The sequence below is a fragment of the Bacillus rossius genome, chromosome 3 (assembly GCF_032445375.1).
Source record: "Bacillus rossius redtenbacheri isolate Brsri chromosome 3, Brsri_v3, whole genome shotgun sequence".
Taxonomy (NCBI): domain Eukaryota; kingdom Metazoa; phylum Arthropoda; class Insecta; order Phasmatodea; family Bacillidae; genus Bacillus; species Bacillus rossius.
The window spans coordinates 37,503,339-37,523,220 of NC_086332.1; the positions used below are offsets into that span (position 1 = coordinate 37,503,339).

A 19,882-nucleotide genomic window follows, 5' to 3' on the forward strand; every position below is an offset into this window, starting at 1 on the left:
GAGTGGCCGCCCGCTGGTCGGATCTGCGCTCCTGAAATGACGGAGCGCAGCGGAAGGAACTCCCGCCGGCGCGCATGCGCGGTGGGAGCGGCGGGGAAGAAAGCCGAAAGGTGCGCGAGGGGTACGGCACCAAGGGTAGGGGGAGGGGCGCATCGACGGGCGAAAGAGAGTCACCGGTTCGAACCAGCGCGCCCATTAGCGCCGCAGCCAGCCGCGTGGACGACCCGGGTGCCCGCTGACGCGCTCGGCCGACAAAAGAGCCGCCCCCCTCCCTTCCCCCCCCAAAAAAAACCCCCACCGGGACCGACCTCTTAGCCTCGCAAATGGGGCGCGACGTAAACATATTTAGCTCATTTTCGCCATTATCCGGGGAGGGGAGGCGGACGCCTTGGAGGCTCGCGTTGCAGATTGCGCGCCCAACGCCGCACCGTCGACGGTTCTTGCGCGAGACGACGTCTTCACCGCGGCGGCCTCGGCCGCCATCTTGTATTGTTGCGTTCTGATCTCATCACGTTTCTCTTGTTGCACTTCGTATGAGTGTTCCGCTATGAACCTGCTGCATGTTTGTCCCCAGGTGTATCCCTCTAGTTTTCAAACTACTTGTAAATATTTTGCTTTTATTCATACTTGAATAGTTTTTTTTTTTAGCGGAAGACGTCATGCTCACTCGCTAGAAGTTTATATTACGTGTCTTCACAGCTGGGTAATGTTTACAGCTGAACTAATTGACTTACATTTTTACTAGGGTTAATTTTAATGTTTAATTAAAAAAACAAAATTCCATCACGACGCGTGAGAGCGAGTTTTTTCACTGGGATCACAAACATCTTTCCTCATTGTAGTTCTAGTACTTATTATAACCATATTTTATTAATTAATCCACCTCAAGTATCTTATCTGTGGATAACTTGTACTTACCTACTAGCTAGTAACTGCACAGTTACAAATGATTGGTGCATGCATGTAACAACTCAGAAGGACCGTTGATTTATTAGGGAAGGAGGAGGGGGGAGAGAGAGAAATTCCGGGGCCTGGGCTCCGGTTAAGTTTCCAGATTATATTTTTTAATGCTTAATTTTCCCCATATAGGATGAAATATAACAAGTAGGCTACATTGTCCATATAATTCATAGGAGACCTTAAAAGTGACTCTAAACAAGAATATAAAGTTTACAGTTATGGCCACGGTAGCATTCACGGTCTTTAATATTTTTGTAATTTTAGGGTTTTGAAAAGTTTTACATGAAATAACATGGAGGAAGCCCGAAGAATATGTTTGCTCCCAAACCGTTAGTTTCTCTCGATGGCTCTGCCACTCAGCATGGGATCCTTGGCGACAGTGTTGTCGGATGGACACCAGCGACAGAAGGACGGAAGGAGAAAGCGAGCTAACCAGCTCGGCGCACCACGTCTCGCCCGGTGTTCCCGGGGCTGACACCGAGTCCCCCGCCGAGGTCCCACGCGGACCACTCACTCAGCTCTGATGCGGCGTCTTTTGTGCGGGACGCCAGCGGCGAGGCGCTCACGCTACACTGGCCGCCGTCGCTGCGCGCGAGAGCGCAGTCGCTGTCGGGTCGCGTTAGCGTCCCCGTCCTTCCTCGTCTGCTTCCTCGTCTGCTTCCTTAGATGCTTCCTCGACTGTTCTTCCTCGTCTATTTCTTTGTCTGCTTCCTCGTCTGCTTCCTCGTCTCCTTCCTCGTCTCCTTCCTCGTCTTCTTTCTCGTCTTATTCCTCGTCTGCTTCCTTAGATGCTTCCTCGACTGTTCTTCCTCGTCTATTTCTTTGTCTGCTTCCTCGTCTGCTTCCTCGTCTCCTTCCTCGTCTCCTTCCTCGTCTTCTTTCTCGTCTGCTTCCTCGTCTGCTTCCTTAGATGCTTCCTCGACTGTTCTTCCTCGTCTATTTCTTTGTCTGCTTCCACGTCTGCTTCCTCGTCTCCTTCCTCGTCTCCTTCCTCGTCTTCTTTCTCGTCTTATTCCTCGTCTGCTTCCTTAGATGCTTCCTCGACTGTTCTTCCTCGTCTATTTCTTTGTCTGCTTCCTCGTCTGCTTTCTCGTCTGCTTCCTCGTCTGCTTCCTTAGATGCTTCCTCGACTGTTCTTCCTCGTATATTTCTTTGTCTGCTTCCTCGTCTCCTTCCTCGTCTCCTTCCTCGTCTGCTTCCTCGTCTGCTTCCTTAGATGCTTCCTCGACTGTTCTTCCTCGTCTATTTCTTTGTCTGCTTCCTCGTCTGCTTCCTCGTCTCCTTCCTCGTCTCCTTCCTCGTCTTCTTTCTCGTCTGCTTCCTCGTCTGCTTCCTTAGATGCTTCCTCGACTGTTCTTCCTCGTCTATTTCTTTGTCTGCTTCCTCGTCTGCTTCCTCGTCTCCTTCCTCGTCTCCTTCCTCGTCTTCTTTCTCGTCTTATTCCTCGTCTGCTTCCTTAGATGCTTCCTCGACTGTTCTTCCTCGTCTATTTCTTTGTCTGCTTCCTCGTCTGCTTCCTCGTCTCCTTCCTCGTCTCCTTCCTCGTCTTCTTTCTCGTCTGCTTCCTCGTCTGCTTCCTTAGATGCTTCCTCGACTGTTCTTCCTCGTCTATTTCTTTGTCTGCTTCCTCGTCTGCTTCCTCGTCTCCTTCCTCGTCTCCTTCCTCGTCTTCTTTCTCGTCTGCTTCCTCGTCTGCTTCCTTAGATGCTTCCTCGACTGTTCTTCCTCGTCTATTTCTTTGTCTGCTTCCTCGTCTGCTTTCTCGTCTGCTTCCTCGTCTGCTTCCTCGTCTGCTTCCTTAGATGCTTCCTCGACTGTTCTTCCTCGTCTATTTCTTTGTCTGCTTCCTCGTCTGCTTCCTCGTCTCCTTCCTCGTCTCCTTCCTCGTCTTCTTTCTCGTCTGCTTCCTCGTCTGCTTCCTTAGATGCTTCCTCGACTGTTCTTCCTCGTATATTTCTTTGTCTGCTTCCTCGTCTCCTTCCTCGTCTCCTTCCTCGTCTGCTTCCTCGTCTGCTTCCTTAGATGCTTCCTCGACTGTTCTTCCTCGTCTATTTCTTTGTCTGCTTCCTCGTCTGCTTCATCGTCTCCTTCCTCGTCTCCTTCCTCGTCTTCTCTCTCGTCTGCTTCCTCGTCTGCTTCCTTAGATGCTTCCTCGACTGTTCTTCCTCGTCTATTTCTTTGTCTGCTTCCTCGTCTGCTTCATCGTCTCCTTCCTCGTCTCCTTCCTCGTCTTCTCTCTCGTCTGCTTCCTCGTCTGCTTCCTTAGATGCTTCCTCGACAGCTTCCTCATCTATTTCTTTGTCTGCTTCCTCGTCTGCTTTCTCGTCTGCTTCTTCATCTACTTTCTCGTATGGTTCCTCGTATGTTTCCTCGTATGTTTCCTCGTCTGCTTCTTCGTCTGCTACCTCGTCTGCTTCCTCATCTGCTTCCTTAGTTGCGCTTCCTTGGCTGCTTCCTCGTCTGTTTCCTAGTCGGCTTCCTCGTCTGCTTCAACGTCTCCTCCCTCGTCTGCTTCCTCATATGTTTTTTTCGTCTACTTCCTTATCTGCTTTCTCGTTTACTTCCTCAGCTGCATCCTTAGTTGCTTTCTTTCTCCTTCCTTGTCTGATTCCTCGTCTGCTTCCTCATCTCCTTTCTCGTCTCCTTCCTCGTCTCATTCTTAGTCTGCTTTTTCGTATTTTTCCTCGTCTGCTTTCTCGTCTCCTTACTTGTCTGCTTCCCCTGGGCAGCTCCATCCCAGGTATTTAGCAGCGTCTCTAAGGACCAGCTACACTACACCACCAGATATCAAGGAGTTATACCTAGTTAATTATTTCTAGCAAATAGAGCTTATTATTATGGTTTACACAACAACAAATTTACCTTAAGAATTTTTCATTATGCTTTCAATAAAACTAAAACGATTGCATATTAAAATTGAATCTTCTCTTTCGACAATAAACAAAATATTAAATAATTTAGTATGCAATAACATACTAAACACCATAATTCAATACTGTTTCTTGGACATAACCATTGAAGTGTTGCACTATCTGTCATGGAAAAAATCATATGCAAAACAAAAATAATGAAAACATAAATCCACAGAGAACAAGCCGAATAAAGCTATTCAAACAGATAAACTCAACGATGTACCTAATCGTGTATTATGGACAGTACAACGATGACAGCACAGACGAACACATTAAAACTTAAATATCAGACATCGCGAGAATTCCGTGGAAGGAATTTAATCAGTCTGTTTGTTACCTGATGACGGGAACAGATGCCAGATTCAGAAACGCTGCAACTCTTTTGTCATTGGAAACCTACTGTGTTTGTCAGCGTTGTCAACATTGTGTTGTCCATGATATTTGTTCATGTTCATCGCTGTTTTCGTATATTTGCTGCGTTGTCCAGGTTTTTTTTGTCTGTCTGCATTTACTGTTATTGTTGAAACTGTCTCGTCGTTACTAGCCCACTGTGTTCGTCTGTGTTGTAATATTTTTTTTTTCAGTACTAATTTCCTGACCATGTCTTTTGTCTGTCCACGAGGCCGGGGCATGGTGGAAAATTTGCCAGTGTGTCGACTGCCCGCCTTCCCCCATCAAGGGGTCAACCCCCAAAATTTCGGAATTACTTTTGACTATTCTTTAGGATAGAGTCTTTATGAAAATGAAATAAGGTAGCACAACAATTTTGTTTTTCATTTACAATAATTAATTTTTTTTTTACTTTTTTATTTATTTTTTATTTTAAACTTATTAAAAAAATTACGTTATACAGAGTTGTAGTTCATCCTATTGCTGTTGAACAAATTACTTAAATTTAAGGAATTTTATTTTCTAATTTTCGTTTCGCTAATATTTTTTTCCATGACAAACAGTACAAAACTGCGATGGCGTAGGCCTATGTCCAAGAAATTGTATTGAATCAAAATTCCCTATTGCATGAATCATTTTGGCAACGTTCTAACGCCATAATGTGCAGCTGGGACCGTGTCCGCGACCAGCGGCGGTCGTCAGGACGAGCGAGTTACGGTTGTCAGCAGCGTAACGAAAACTGCAGCACTGCAGCGTCGCTTCGCCAGCGCTCACCCTAGAGTTGCTGGCTGGCAGCCCGGTGGGAAACGCCGGAAATTCGCCCCCAAAACGAACCATCTCCGCCCGAACTAATGCCGACAGCAATGTCCAAGTTCCCGCTCACTTGATTGGTAGTTTCTTTCTACTCTGTCCAACTCTTCTTCCTGAACCATCCCTTCTGTTCCCGCATCCCACTTGCTTGATTTTATTGCATGAGCGTTTGCACCCCGCCTGTAAGAGCCCAGAGTTTTACCTGGGACCACCTTATCTAGTTTTAGTTTAGAATAGCCAGTGAGGGGAGTTAGTCATGGCGCCAATTGCAGTCATGGCTGGCCAATCCCCTCCTAGCACACGATGCATGCTATCTTTTCTGCATGGATATCACCCTGCATGATTAGAGTGTATAGGCTTCGGCCTGAGGCATACTTAGTGTCTTCCCTACCTAGACCCCTCCCAAACTTAGGTTAGGAAAAAAAATCTCTCGAGAGTAGGCAGTGGGGCGGTCAATAATACCCTCCCCACCATCGAGTGCCCCGCTCCTGAGCATAGAATTTTTTTATACTCTGCATGAATCATCACCTATACTTACTTATTCTTCCTGCTTTCGAAGAAGTTTCACGTTAAAAAAAATCGTTTAAAATCCGTTCTGCTTAGTTAGCTGTCAAAGTACCATATTGAACGTTTAGGCTGCATACCTAAAAATAAAAACAAACTGTGTTACGAAACGGAATCTTTCCGTTATAAAAATACTGCTACAGGTTAATTAATTACATGATTATTAACATAAATAGTTGTATATAAATGTATTGAAATGTCAAATTTCTTAAACATTTTTGAGAAATATGACCAAAAAATAAAGTTACATAAATTCCTCCTTTCAAGAAGGTATCAAAGTTACTTGCCGACAACACAGCTGGCAGCAGCAGCGTTTCTTGCAGCGCTGTTAGTGAGCAGACGTGGAACTACAACAACCAGCCTGTGAAGTTTCACTTCTGATGTGCGTGGTTGTCACGCACCCATTGAATTTTTATTTTATTTGGCTTATTAACACCCAGTAGGTTAATGCGAGGTGGCTTACCTAGACTTAGTCCAATAATTAAAAACTTTAATCAACTTTTATGGAATTCAAACTCAGAAACTATTAGGCTACCTATTTAGTTGGCTTTTCAACCAAAAAAAAATATTTCAAACGCTTATTAGCGCATTTTCGTGCTAAGTACGCGGGAATTTTAAAGCAACTAATTGTATCAATATTAATTAATTTAATTTTTACCACGAATATCAATTCGATATTCTCAGCTTATATAGTTTTAAAATTTTCATAATTCTCATTAGGTCTGATAAAATTTGTATTACAACAGATAAAAATGCTATTTTAAAAAAAATTGAAGCACACTATTAGATTTTTTAAAAATAATGAATTGTCAAATATTGATTTAATAATAACGCTTTAGCCAATCAAACTTTAGCATACAAACTTATAGTGTAATTTTTGTTATTTTTAAAATTTAAATAATTTTATATCCAGCACATTTAGGAGTACTTAAATAAATAAACTCCGCTGAGTTTTTAAACCTGGTTTTAACAAAAAAAGAAAAGATAAAATCTGAAATGTGACCTCGCAGGTTTCGCTCGTGTTTCGCCCACGGAGGCCCTGATCCCAGCCACTCGGCCAAACTCATCCAGGTGTCGAGGTGGGACATGTCACTGCGCCGTTGCCATGGCGACCAAGTGTTGTGGCAATAAACGTTCCGAACGAAACACGCCGCCTCGCGCCCAACCCTTTCCGAACGTAATTCTCACTCGTCCAGCTGCAATTTATCGGCACTCACATAGCTAACCGCCACGAGGAACTATATTTATTGCCAGCGAATATAGATTAGATTGCGCGACAACGCAATGAAAATCTTTTTCATTAAGGACACGCGGTTAATTTACAATGCCCTGGGAACCGACCGTTCTGTGCGGAATAGGCGCCTACGAGGGGGAGAATGGGGGGGAAAAATACCTCCCCTGCTGCCACCCTTCCCACCAACTCCTCGCTAACCGCCAGCAAATAAATCAATGAGAGCAGACAATAGGCGGGAGTGATATTAGGCGACGTAGTTATCGGGAGATCAGAGAAAGAGAACAGTTGGACGATGAAGTGTGTTAAGCCGCGTTCACAACTCCACTTCACGGTGCTGCAAGTCCTTCCCTGAGATGCTCTCTGACTGACACAAAAAAAAATTCCCAAACGACTTAAATGATTTTTATTTTATTTTATGCATTACTGATGGCTTGGGCTCATCCACCACATTGGGCTAATGCAGTTTCTCGTAGTACGCGATTCCCACGAATATTCTGCTTGTAACGGTTGTGATAGTGTTTAACAGCTAGAAAAACATGCGTTAAGACATCTTTTTTAAAATTATCCAAATAGTTTACTCTTAAATGGGGAAGAATAAAAGAGAAATAAAAAATAAAAAAAGGACTAAAATACGTAATGCAGATTTTGAAGTGTAGGGTTTTCCAGTAGCCTAGTAACTGGAAATGAAGAAGAGTAAATTATTTAGCACATTAGATGAATTATATGAATGGATCACGACTTAACGATTCTTGGACATCGGGTAATCAGAAGCAATGAAGGGCGATGAGACATGACTAGAGCATTCATGGAATGAACAAGTCATAAAGAATTACCGCCGGATCACAGCAACGTCCGCCAAGTTTACTACTCGCCATGAACCATTGCTTAGCTTTACTTGTAATCGAGCACATGTCGCCAAGGTAGAACCACCCAACCACCTAAGCCCCTTGGATAGATGTGGTAAACCGGTCTGGGGCCATAGTTACTTATTGAACAGCATAACAAATGTGAATGATCCTGGGTAAAACCACAATTTCATGGCTCATAAGATAATGTGTGGGGAGATTAAAAGAGATAAATAAGATAATTAAATTCGCCTAAGCTTGTGTGTTCTCCGATACTGTGCGTTATAAAACTAAACTCGGCTGACTCTGTGACTCCGTGAGCAGGCCTTAGCGAAGCCGGTCAGATGAGCGGTTTGATTGGGTCACGTGGGGTGGGAGGGGGGTTTGAGTGGGAAGAAGGGGTGGGTAGGGGTAAAGAAGTGGGGGAAGAATGAAAAGAGCGCGCACGCGTCTGCCAAGGGATTATTGGTATCATTAATAACAATTATCTTAGCGAGATTACATCGTGCTCTCCGCCCTGTTACCGTTACCTCCTCTCCCCCCGGCCGAACCCTTGCACTTCGTGTTCCCATTGGCTGGGCCATGCTGACTGCTTATTGGTCGGGGCAAGAAGGGGCAGCTGTGAAACGCTGTTTAGGTCCCACGCATGAACACCGGTAACTGGGCTTGGCCTGGTTCTAGATTGGTTTGGTGAAGTTCGCTTTCATCGGGCTGAAGGCGGGGAAAGGTAACAGAAACTTCACCAAAGGGTTGAGAAACAATTACCTAGGGTTGGAACAGTTTGGTCAATATTTACGATTATACCTAGACTTATTTATAATTGCATAGAAGGTAAAACTTTTGAATTACATAGAATATTCAAATTTTTCCATTGCAGCATTCTAATACAACACACAATTGTTTAAGCATAGGCACATGATCATTAGGCTGCACACGCGACTTTAAGAATTTTGTATGGACAGTGCGTGTGTAATGTTATTCATGCGTTCTGCAACTATGACTAAAACTACATTGCTTAATTTGGTTAATTGATGTAAAAGTATTTTAATATAATATTGAAGATAAGTTGACTAAGTGGGTTTTAGTAATAGCGGTCTTATTTAAAAGCCAAACCACTGGATTCGAATTCTTGTTCATTTATTACATCTATATAAATAACAATTTAAAAGTCCGTTTGTACAAAATATCTAATCTCAGAAAGTTCTTCACCGATTGCTTTGAAATTTTGACACAATGTTGCATTCGTATACGGGAGTGTTTTTAAATATTAAAAATATTATATAAAAATTAATAAATATAAGTGCGTGAAACTCAGTACACGTGATAGAAATGGGATTTCTTTGGCAAATACAAAAAAAAGTGTGTTTTTTTCCCCTTTATTTTCCATTTAACCAAACTGAACCACAGCACCGCGAGGCCGGGACAGCTATAAATCAATAAAACTACACCTGTATCAATATCTAAATAAAAACTTCAATATCTAAATAATTTATGAACAATGCCCTCTACTTTCAAGTGCACGGTAACACGCAATGAATGTCAACGAAATGCCTTTCAACGCAGCGACACTGCCGGCGCTGCAAGTGCAAACACATCTACTCACGCAACAGCCTCCACACACACATACACACACACACGCACAACTGACCGAGCCAAAAACCCCTATCATCGCTTGCCTAGTTCACTGTTTGTTTCGCTCTCAACCCTTATTTCGCAACACGACACAGTACTCTCCCTAAACGGTGCTCGCGATCACATGAGATTCAGCACTAATTATCTCAATAGCCAACGAACTGACTCAATGACGGTCTCGCTAACTTGTGCATTCACTGCCAAACTCCCCCCCCCCCCCCCTCCTCCTTCAGCCGAGAAAATGTCACTGTCAGTCTCACTGTCAACTCACTCAGAATCCAAAACTCAACTGACCGACCACACACGAGTCAAGAGTAAAGCTTCCCCTAATTTCTTGGTGTAGGTCACCTGTTCAAGGTTTATCAGTTTACTCGTACGTGATTTCAATAATTCGTGGTTTGGGGAATTTCCATTTTATAAACTTTCTTGGACATACGCCATTGCAGTTTTGCACTGTTTGTCATCGGAAAAAAAATTCATGAATGCAAAATAAGAACTAAAAATTAAAACATAAACACACAGAGAACAAGCCTAAATCAGCCGATGTCAAACATATAAACCTAATAGTGAACCTAAAAAGGTATTATGACAACACAATGACGACAGCACAGACGAACACAGTGGGCTAAAAACGACGAGACAGTTTCAACAAGAGTAAATGCAGACAGACAACAAACCTGGAAAACGCAGCAAACATCTGAACAAAACAATGAAAATAAACAGGTTTTATGTAAAACACAACGTCTACAGCACCAACTAACACAGTAGGTTTCCTATGACAAAACAGTTGCGACGTTTCGGGAACTGGCATCTTTAACCGTCATCAGGCACAAACCTACTGTTTACTTGTCCTGCACAACATACTAAACGTTGTCTGTGTTGTTTTGAATCAGCCGCTATCGAATGTTCTCGAGTCCACCTCTAGAATGACATAATTTTTCGTGAAGAAAAATGGATCGCTCATTGTACTGCGATGAGGCATGCCCGTGCCATCGATTGTTCCCTTGTGATTGGTGGCCGTTTGCAAGAGAATCCATTTCCCTGTTTGGCCGAGCCTTTTAAGGACGCGTTTGCTTCAGCACTGGATGTCTGTGGTTGGTGTGCTGACAGTAGACATGTTCCTGAAACAAACCCGGCCAACCACGAAACACGGACAATGCTACAATTTTTAAACACAGTGCTGGTTTAGAAATATTTTCGCAATAAATACATGGCCCTACGTATTGCTCTTGAGATCCATCTTCTCTACACACAGGACACTAAACGTTCATCGCAAAGGACCCAAGACAGAATTTCAGCCTAACCCCCGCGATTTAGTTTTTCCATGGTTTCCAAGCTCACTCCAGCCAAATGCTGGGGTGTTTCTTTGCTAAAGGTCGCGGCCAGCTCGTTCCTCAAAATCCCTGTTTCGTGTGGTTGTACCTATGTATGTCGCCATCTCTAATGACCGGTTAACGGGACGTTCGGCTCAGTTTTCAGTACTCGCCAGAGATGTGTAACATCTAACCTCGGTAACGAGCTAATTAATGTGTTTTAGTCTTGCAAATACAGTTATAATACGAAGCTGGGACACGAAATTTAACGTATAAATATTTAAAATAATGCCCAGCGTGACAAATATACGCGAATTGTTTTTTTTTTTTTTTTTTAACTAGCGTAGTTTACGTGACCGCAGCTAGAATTCGCCGCCAGAGCAGCTACGTCGACTATCGAATCATTCCATTTGCAGACCGATATTTTCAACTATATAATCAAACGGTTATGATAAAAGCTGAAAAGACTTGAAAAAAAAAAAGACTAAAACAATGGTGTGGACCTGAATTCAGACAAAAATTGTATTAAAATACTACTCATCTTGTTAAAGTTCACTGAACAGTTAAACTAATCTTGCAATTACACTTCCGGTCCAGCACCGACGAATCACAGACGTGTTAATCGGGTATTTGAGAAGGAAGGGGGCGTATTTCATTGCTTGACGCGTCGCCCGGTAGTAATGCTCGCGCTGGCATGATAAGGTGAAGAGATATCACTGTATGTTCGCACTGTGCGATTCATGCTGTTCGCTGGGTGAAACAAAGCCATAAAAAAAATCACGCCACTTATACTTTACGAGGGCCTCTAGAAACATTGTAGAAGTAACAACATAATGTGGACGATGTCCCATATATTATCATAAAAACGTGTCTAGACCTTTGTAATACAATGCTTGTACTGTAAATTGCCACTTATTATTTGGGAAATCCAACAGCTCATAGTTGCAATTATAAATTCAACATACTGCAAATTTTCTGAACGATTTATTTTGTGTACGGCTTATTAGGCAGTCTATTTGGTCTTAGGAAAATGTGAAACGGTTAGGAAAATTGCTATCTTGCATTTGCGTGCAGTTTTGATTATGCTAATGTATGCTTGCGAAGGGCTGTAAAATGCACTTAAAACAAACGAAGTCAGTCTTACAAGGAGAGTGCGTGAACTTCGGGTTGCCGATTTTGACTTCCCTTTGCAAGAGTAAATGTCTTTCATATATCAATATAACCTGTAAAGGAGAGAACACAACCCTCAATTTTCTCGAGATATAGTCAGTTTAAAAAAAACAAGCAAACTCAATAGTTTTATAAAGAATCTCAATTTTTAGGCATTCTTGAGTGTGAATATCTGTCGCCGATAAATTTAAAATAAGACAAAAATAACACGAAATATTTTTTTTTCCTTTCAATAACTATTTTTTTTTTAACAAGTTGATTATTTATAACACTAAAAATAAAACTAATGTTTAAGTATTTGCATGAAAGTTTAAGCAACAATAACATTTTAGTTTTTTTAAATATTTTGTTTTGTTTCTTAAAAGAAGTTGATATTTGAAAACACTAATATTAAAAAAAATTAAAAAAGAGTACGTTTTTGTTTGTTCAAAAATATATACATACATATATATTTGTTTATGAAGTTCGCGCCCTCTCGCTGTTGAAGTGTGGAAGAATTACTTTGACTAGATTCATGCCGATTAGACAGGCTGATACCACTTTAGTGCAATTGCGTTATAATTTTTTTCTTTCGAAAATTGAATTCTAAAATGTCGTAGAACTTCTCACATGAACAATCTACTGCAATTTCAGAACAGCACTAGTTTCTTCGTCGCATATATGAAGTCCATAACGGTTCCTTCAGGGACGTTACCTGTACGAGCTGGAATCTCATTTTCCCCGGCCAAAAAACAGCACCACGCCCCACAAAAGGAAGTTCTTTTGATGTCGAAAATGACTAATTTCAAACACGCACTGCGCAAACGTTGTGGCGCTGCACGGAGTTCATTAATTATGCGGGCAGGTGAAATTGCTTTGATGGCGCCGGCCCATCGTCCAGGGGCGAATGAGCTGTCCTGAGAACTGATGATACAACCAGTTAGGTACGATCACTCGCCACGAATGCCGGGAAATTTGATCTCCCGCAAGCGCTGTTGTTGATGGCGCCCTTTCTAGTTAATGGCCACACGGTTCATTTAAATAATCGCAAAAACGATTAAGCGTGGTTTTGACTTGGTGACGTAATCATAAATCTGGTCAGTTGTTCATGCATAGGTTATGCCCTTTCCCCCGACACGTGTTACGAGATTTCGTGAAACATTAGCCGCATACATCACATATTTTAAAAACGGCCAGGAAATAATTGGTAGATTTCTGCAATTTTAAGTTCTTTTGACAATTAAACTTTCCACTTAGACTTTTAAATGTACTGACTTTTCAAGCTCATTACGTTAGGGAAAGGTTTTCTTTAAAATAAAAATATGTTAATAATTATTTGAATTGTTTTGTAGTTATTCTGCTACACCAAATTTGACTTGTACAAAAATTGATTCTGTGCGCAAAAAAAAATCGGGAGCTATTATACTTATTCAAAAGTACTGCTCTACAGCAATAAAAAAAATGTTTTAGCTAATTCTTGAAACTGTTTGGATTTAAATAAACAATACATTTTTTGAGGCAAACAAACCTTCCTTATAGTAAAAAACTTCTAGTAAAAATACAAATGATAATTGCCAGTAACAATCCAAGAATTGCTATATACCATGTAAACAAAGAATGGTCTACATTGACAAACTACGCATGCAAGTTAAATATATATCGTAATATCTAGTTACAGTAAAAAATCAAAGCAATACTTCGCATATTAGACAGAGTATCCCTAAAAATTCACTCTCATGGCGGGAAAACGGTGAAATGTAAATTTTACATGGAATAAAAGTTGTGACCGTTTTTAAGTTTATGTAAACATATATTGAACATTGTATTATTTGTTAAGACAACTTATAGGTTTTGGAGTATAGCTGTAGAAAATTATTAACTCTTACCTGAACGAGTTTTAGACGCTGACGGTTAGGTGCTGTGTGAACTTTGCACAGAAATTCACTTGGTCAGACGAATGGTGAAGATTCAGGAAAAAAACTCTGACTGTAAGTATTCGCCTGATATTGATTGGCGCCTGTGTAAGCAGATTAATACCGACTAATGAAAAACATTCTGGAAACTTTCAGTTCCATCTCGGACGTTCTGGTTATTCTGAGGCATTTTAGAGTTAGCTAGAGACATAGAATTTAGAGACTCGATCAAGAGAGAAAGACTACAAGGATAATAACTAAGTATTGTATTTGTTGTTATTATGGTGAATAGTTTTTATGGTAGTAATGTAGATATCGGTTTGTTCATGCGCACCTTTCTGTCCTAAATTGATGGACCATGGTGTTCCGTTTGACAAATTTTCGTGCACTTTCCGACCGTAGAGTTGCTGTGCAATTGACAATTTCTGTTACTTTTTAGATATTTCGTGCACTATGCTTGTGGATATTCTGTGACTTGGGCAACTAGGGTTTTTCTTTGATTTTTTCGTGCGCGAAATGCACCAGGATTATTTAGTGCACAAAATGCACTTTAGTTTTATGATGACTAGTAGTTTTGGAGGTTATGTGCAGCCATATAACTATGATAATAATTATCTCTCAATTAAAATCATTCGAGATTTGGATTTTTTTCTTATTTGGTACCTCATAAATAAGACTTCAATTTATAAACATGATTGCCGGTCATACTTAATAATCAAATGTGTTTTTACACTATGGAAATATTGATTTGAAGTAATTGGAAGCATTTAAAGCTATGCTAGCTGTTCCTATTTGGAGTGTTTATAGTCATACTCAGGAAAACATTAAGAGGAATATGGATGAAACCATAAAATATACTATCTTGTTCTTCCTCTGATATACTGCCACCCTTGATAAATTTGTGACATAGGTTATTTTCATCAGTTTCCTTTTTATTATATATTTTTATATTTTTCAAGAGTTTAACATGCAGGTCTGCCCCTTCTGGACAAGCAAGTATTATCACAATAAATTAGATTTCAAGTAAGACGATGCTTACAGTGAGCGCCTGGTTCGAGTGGGCACAGCCTCGAAGTGTTATTTCGGTTGTGTTGCATTTAAGTATAAATAGTTACGGTAGAAAACATTCATCTCGCACTTTGTAGTAAGAAGTATTGGAATTATGAAGTCCATTATGAACCTCGCACCGATATAGGTATGCGAGTAGGTAAACTTATTTGTACTATATGTAATGTTTCAGTATAATACAGCATGTTCAAAAATTAATGCCCCAGATATAAAATTTAATAGTATCAAATGTAAGTGTTGGTTCAAGGTCACAATTAAAGAGTAACTCAAATCAGTCTTTAGGTAAGCGCATGTACGAATACTGCTTTGTTTTTTTCTCGCTTCCAGAGCAAAAGAATGGCTCTTTCCCCAATTATTAGTGGATGAACCTATAAACTTAATTAGGCAACAGGATTGCACCTCTTCCCATTGGAATCTCTTTGTAAGACAGTGGTTTAACATCGAAGTCCCTGGCTTTTGGATTGGTGGTAATGGTTGAGACGATAGAGCTCTTTTTCGCTAGTCTCCCCGTTCATCTGACATAAAGTCATGCAATTATTTTTCCTTTGGGCCTTTATAAATATCATTTATACGTTCCGCCGCTGTCCAATGATTTGCCATTGTTGAGACACACTATCGAAGAATCTGGTGCTTTCATTTATCCAGACGTGTTAACCAAAGTGCAGGAAGAATTAGAGTTTGGGTTGAATGTGTACCGTATAACTGAAGGTGCACATATTTAACATTTGTGAGAAAAGAAACTAGGTTAGTTTACTTTAAATTGTATGTATGATTTGATTTAAATAGTCTAAATTAACCTGTTATATTATACCATTGAAACTTTGACATTTTTAATAACACTCTGTGGAGTGACCGTACAGTACGCATGATTACTGATAGACTCTCAAGTGACGTGGCGTAGCCATAATGATATTAATAATCATCATTTTCGTCATCATCATCATCATCAGGATAAGTATTTAACTGTTTGATTTCTGTCATGTCTACACTAGAGTAACATCAATGTAAGAGTGTTCTGAGATTCAACCCAAGGAAGAAGGTCCCAGCAACATGCAGCTGAGCTATGCTTGTAGGTTTGAAGGAGGCCCAATTTGGCGCGGGCTCTGAGAGACGGCGCTTGGAACCGCGCGCCGACCGCCGGAGCCAGCCAGCTCTCTCTTGCGGTGGCACGGAGTACTCGGGGCGGGGAGAAGTTCTCCGGGCCCGGTTCAGCCGATCCGCCAATTATTTGAGTTTCGATGCGGCTCGAGCGCGAGCTATTCGGCAAACACCAGCCCCGGGCTGTGCGCTCCCCCGCGGGGTGCCGGCGACCTCCAGAGGGAGACATCAGCGACGTTTCCCGGGGCTCAGTCTCTGTCGGGGGGGGGGGGAGATCTCATTTGCCCCGCATTAGAAGAACCAAAGGGACGAGCACACGAGGCCGACTCCTCCCCCGTCCATGCCACGCCCAATAACCTTTGAGCGCGGAGGGCGGAGGGAAGTCGACGCGAAGCGCCGGCGGCGTCGTCTTCGGTCTGGAAGATCAACACCGGGGAGCGCGTCAAAGCGACCGCCGCGCCGGGACCGCCAGGGGCGCCTCGCTGCTGACGGGAGAGGGTCCAGGAAGTGGGTCCGCTCTGTGTCTCCGGTACGCGGGTCGCGGGTTCGCCCCATCGGTCCCTGCCATGTCACTTGTCTCGAAAGTAGTTCTAGCGGTGTGGCCCTTTTCCCAACTGTAACTTGCAGAGCAACTCGTGATGTTGGAGTTGCTCGGGTTCTGGGTTGCAGTCCCGTCGAAGGCGAAAATATCACCGACGTTTCGGTCGACGTTGCAGTCGCCATCATCAGGGAGCTTACCTACCACTAGGTAGTCAATCGGTAAACACGACTCTCAGTAGGTAACTGCACACTGATGAGGGCGACTGCGATGTCGACCGAAACGCCGGTGATATCTTCGCCATCAACCCTGCTGCAACCCAGAAGCCAAGCAACTCCAGACAATGGGCGCAAAAGCCTGCGACCTCTATTAAATCGTGATTTTTATTTTTACTAGCACTGACAATCACACCAAGTTTCTTTCAAACACTGTTGACAGAACAACAGTTGCAGAAGGATACGCACACCCTTGGTGGTAGTACTAATTTTGGGAAATGTCATATTTGAGACAAGTTTCATGACACAGAGTACACGTGTCATGCGAGTTTTTCGTCCCTTGGTGACGAATATGTCACACACTCGGGAGGGGTGGGGGGAAATAATGGTAAACGCTGTAACTACAATATTATAATATAAATAAATGTTTTAATATTACATTGTATGGATATTACATTTATTTGCCATTGAATTTTCGATAGATAGTATGTTTTTAATTATTATCCTACTATTAAAAATCAATTAAATTAGCAAAATAATTTTGTTTGTATGTATAGCTACAGTGTCATTGATTGGCCAGAGGTGACAGAATTACCATGTTTTCTCGTAAATTTGTTTAGCGTTGGAATATCACGACAGTGAATTTCCTGTGAAAAAATATTCGTGTGTTTGTAGTTGTGTTTTAATCAAAAACGAAAAACAAGTGCTAATAAAGTATTACAATGATTTTTTTTTTTTGCCTGAGTAAATTTGAGTAAATTTATTATATCCACAAAATTGTAGCTAAACTATTCATTTAAAACAAGGGGGTAAAAGCTCGGTAAAATGCAATTTGATGTTCGTTAATAGGTAACTCTAATTTTCTTTATAAAACTTTGTGTGAATCTGTAGTTCTAATAAATTTTTTAATGACCCTATAAACCTCTTGAGAGTTTGGTGTATGTGATTCATATCTAACCTGCATCGTTTTCACACAGCAATATGATGTAATTAAAATATATATTTTTTAATTATTTGTAAATATATTTCTCTTACTTTTAAATAGCAGCCATACTATAAAAGACTTTTTCTAAACGCGTTTCCCCTTACTAAGGAACATCTGGCTAGAATTTCGACATAGACAAACGCAACCTGACAGCAGATCAATCACATTTTTGTGGTGTAGCCTAGTTGTAATCAAGTTCCAACGGTTACGCTTCAAATAAAGAACACAATTTTTCGCTAGTCTTTTCTTTTCTCGCGGTAACAGGCTAATAAGTTTACCTTCGTCCATTCTTCAGCACACACTATTTTTAAAGAGGTCGAGTTCGTCAACATTCTTCTCGCCACATCGGTTTCCGTAAAGTCGTGAAGATCATCATCGAACAATGCATTTTCTTCTGAATATTTTAGTTATCATTTATTGGAGAGCCACAACAATAATTATTTACAATTTATACATCAAACATTCAAAGCTTACATATAATTCATCTATATATCTGTACCTCGGAGGCATAAGACACTATGTACAGTTTTGGGCAAAATGCAGTTTTACGTTTGAAGTTTTTTTTTTGTAGTGGCATACACACTAAGCTCTACGATATGTCAGAAATTCACATATTTTAGGTAGCAAATAGTTGAGTAAATTATTGAAGAAATATTCCAAATTATTTAAACTGTTCTCATGACAAATTTGGTTTATGTGTTGTTCAAATATACCTACAGTTTTACTCCGATCATGATGAAAGTTTACACACTTGACGTTTGAAACACAAAGGATTTTGAGAAAACCACTCGTTGAAGCATAAATTTGATACTTCTCGATGAAATTTCGCTATTGCATTGTTGATGCTGTCTTCGTCTCCATTGCAACGAGCATTGCATTGTTTGATTTTTTTTCTCATACAACGCGCGGCAGTGGCGCACCCGCAAGGAGGGTCATGTACAATGAGCAGTGCGAGTGTGTTCTGCCTGCAGACCGCCGTAGCAAAGCACGGGTACTCCAGTTAGTGCCAATGTAAAATTAAGGACACACTGACTTCAAAAATCTCAGGTCAACCGCCAACGTCTGTGACCGGCCCGCAAAGGAGGGTGTGGCTTCAGTAATGTTCTGGACCGGCCCTTTATGTTTTCTCAAGGAATAAAGTCAGCGGATTTCGACATTAACATACTTCACTGGCCAGCGGTTCCAGTAACATCAACTATCGTTCCGATAGTGTTGACAAGTGCTAATGTACCCTGCCAGGCAGCACCAACAGCTAGGTTGGATGGATCCTCACCGAAATCACTGGAGCTGTGAAGTTTATGTAGCGACAGTGAAATCAGATTTCGGCACACCATTAAACAATGGTTAGTAAATTTTTAGTTAGCAGAGTAGGATTGCATTCAACACGAACAATCCCACATCATGTTTCGGCATAAACGTAAGTTATTTTGTAAAATTATTTATAATAAAGAATAAATGTTTTTTTTTCCTGTGCTTATAACTACAAAATATATCTGATTGCCGTTTTCGAAGTGTTTTTAATAACTAAAAAAATGTGTTGAATTGACAAGATCAAAATGCCTGTTCTAGAACGACTGATCAGCATAAACGGTGGTTCGTTCCTCGTCGTCCCCTTACTGCACATGATCGCTGACGGTTCATCAGTGGCCCCGCTGCTCGTCAGCCATGACGGAACCCGGCGAGCGCAGAGCCGAGCGTGTCCGAAACCCCCGGGGGCGGTGTCGGGTGAAATGATGCGAGGTCGACGGCGGGCGATCCACGCCGACACCTGGCGCGGCATGTAGGGCGGGCGATCGTGCAAGCGGACACGGCGTGGAGCGGGACCCCCCGTCGACGCGCACCGATACAGTAACACTACCCCCCCCCCTTCTCATTCACGATCCCCCCTCCAAAACCACCCCCTTCCCTCTTTTGTGGCCGCGAGGTTTTGTCGCCTCTCTCCGGCGCGGAGTCTTTGTCCGCCGGCCGTATGCGCTAGCTACCCGCCGGGTAACCTATCCTGCCTGTTTTCCCCCCCACTACTCCTCGCCTGCCCCCCCCCCCCCACCAAAGGTATTTAAAAGTCCCTCCCCTTTAGCCCCTCTCCCGAGCCCCCGGCGGCGTCATTGTCGCCGAACAGAAGCCAAAAAAGGACAAGAAAAGGTGTCACGTGATGGCTCGGGATCTGCGGTTCCCTTCTGGTGTTCGTCGTGAAAGGACCGGTCCTCGAGTTCCAGCGCCGGTGTCTCTCCGACGCACCGCCAGGAGGGGAGGTGG

The 19,882-nt window shown here is 42.0% G+C and overlaps 1 protein-coding gene across 1 annotated transcript in view; it reads right to left on the reverse strand.

Moving 5' to 3' along the window:
- Positions 1-1,652: 1,652 nt before the first annotated feature.
- The window catches only part of LOC134531272 (high mobility group nucleosome-binding domain-containing protein 5-like), a 54,388-nt gene continuing 36,158 nt past the window's right edge, over positions 1,653-19,882 (reverse strand). Inside the window, exons 4-7 of the mRNA XM_063366965.1 lie at positions 3,025-3,444; positions 2,463-2,690; positions 2,092-2,324; positions 1,653-1,882 (exon numbers count right to left, since the gene is read on the reverse strand). Coding sequence (XP_063223035.1) covers positions 1,653-1,882; positions 2,092-2,324; positions 2,463-2,690; positions 3,025-3,444 — 1,111 coding nt within the window. The remainder of the gene's footprint in view (positions 1,883-2,091; positions 2,325-2,462; positions 2,691-3,024; positions 3,445-19,882) is intronic.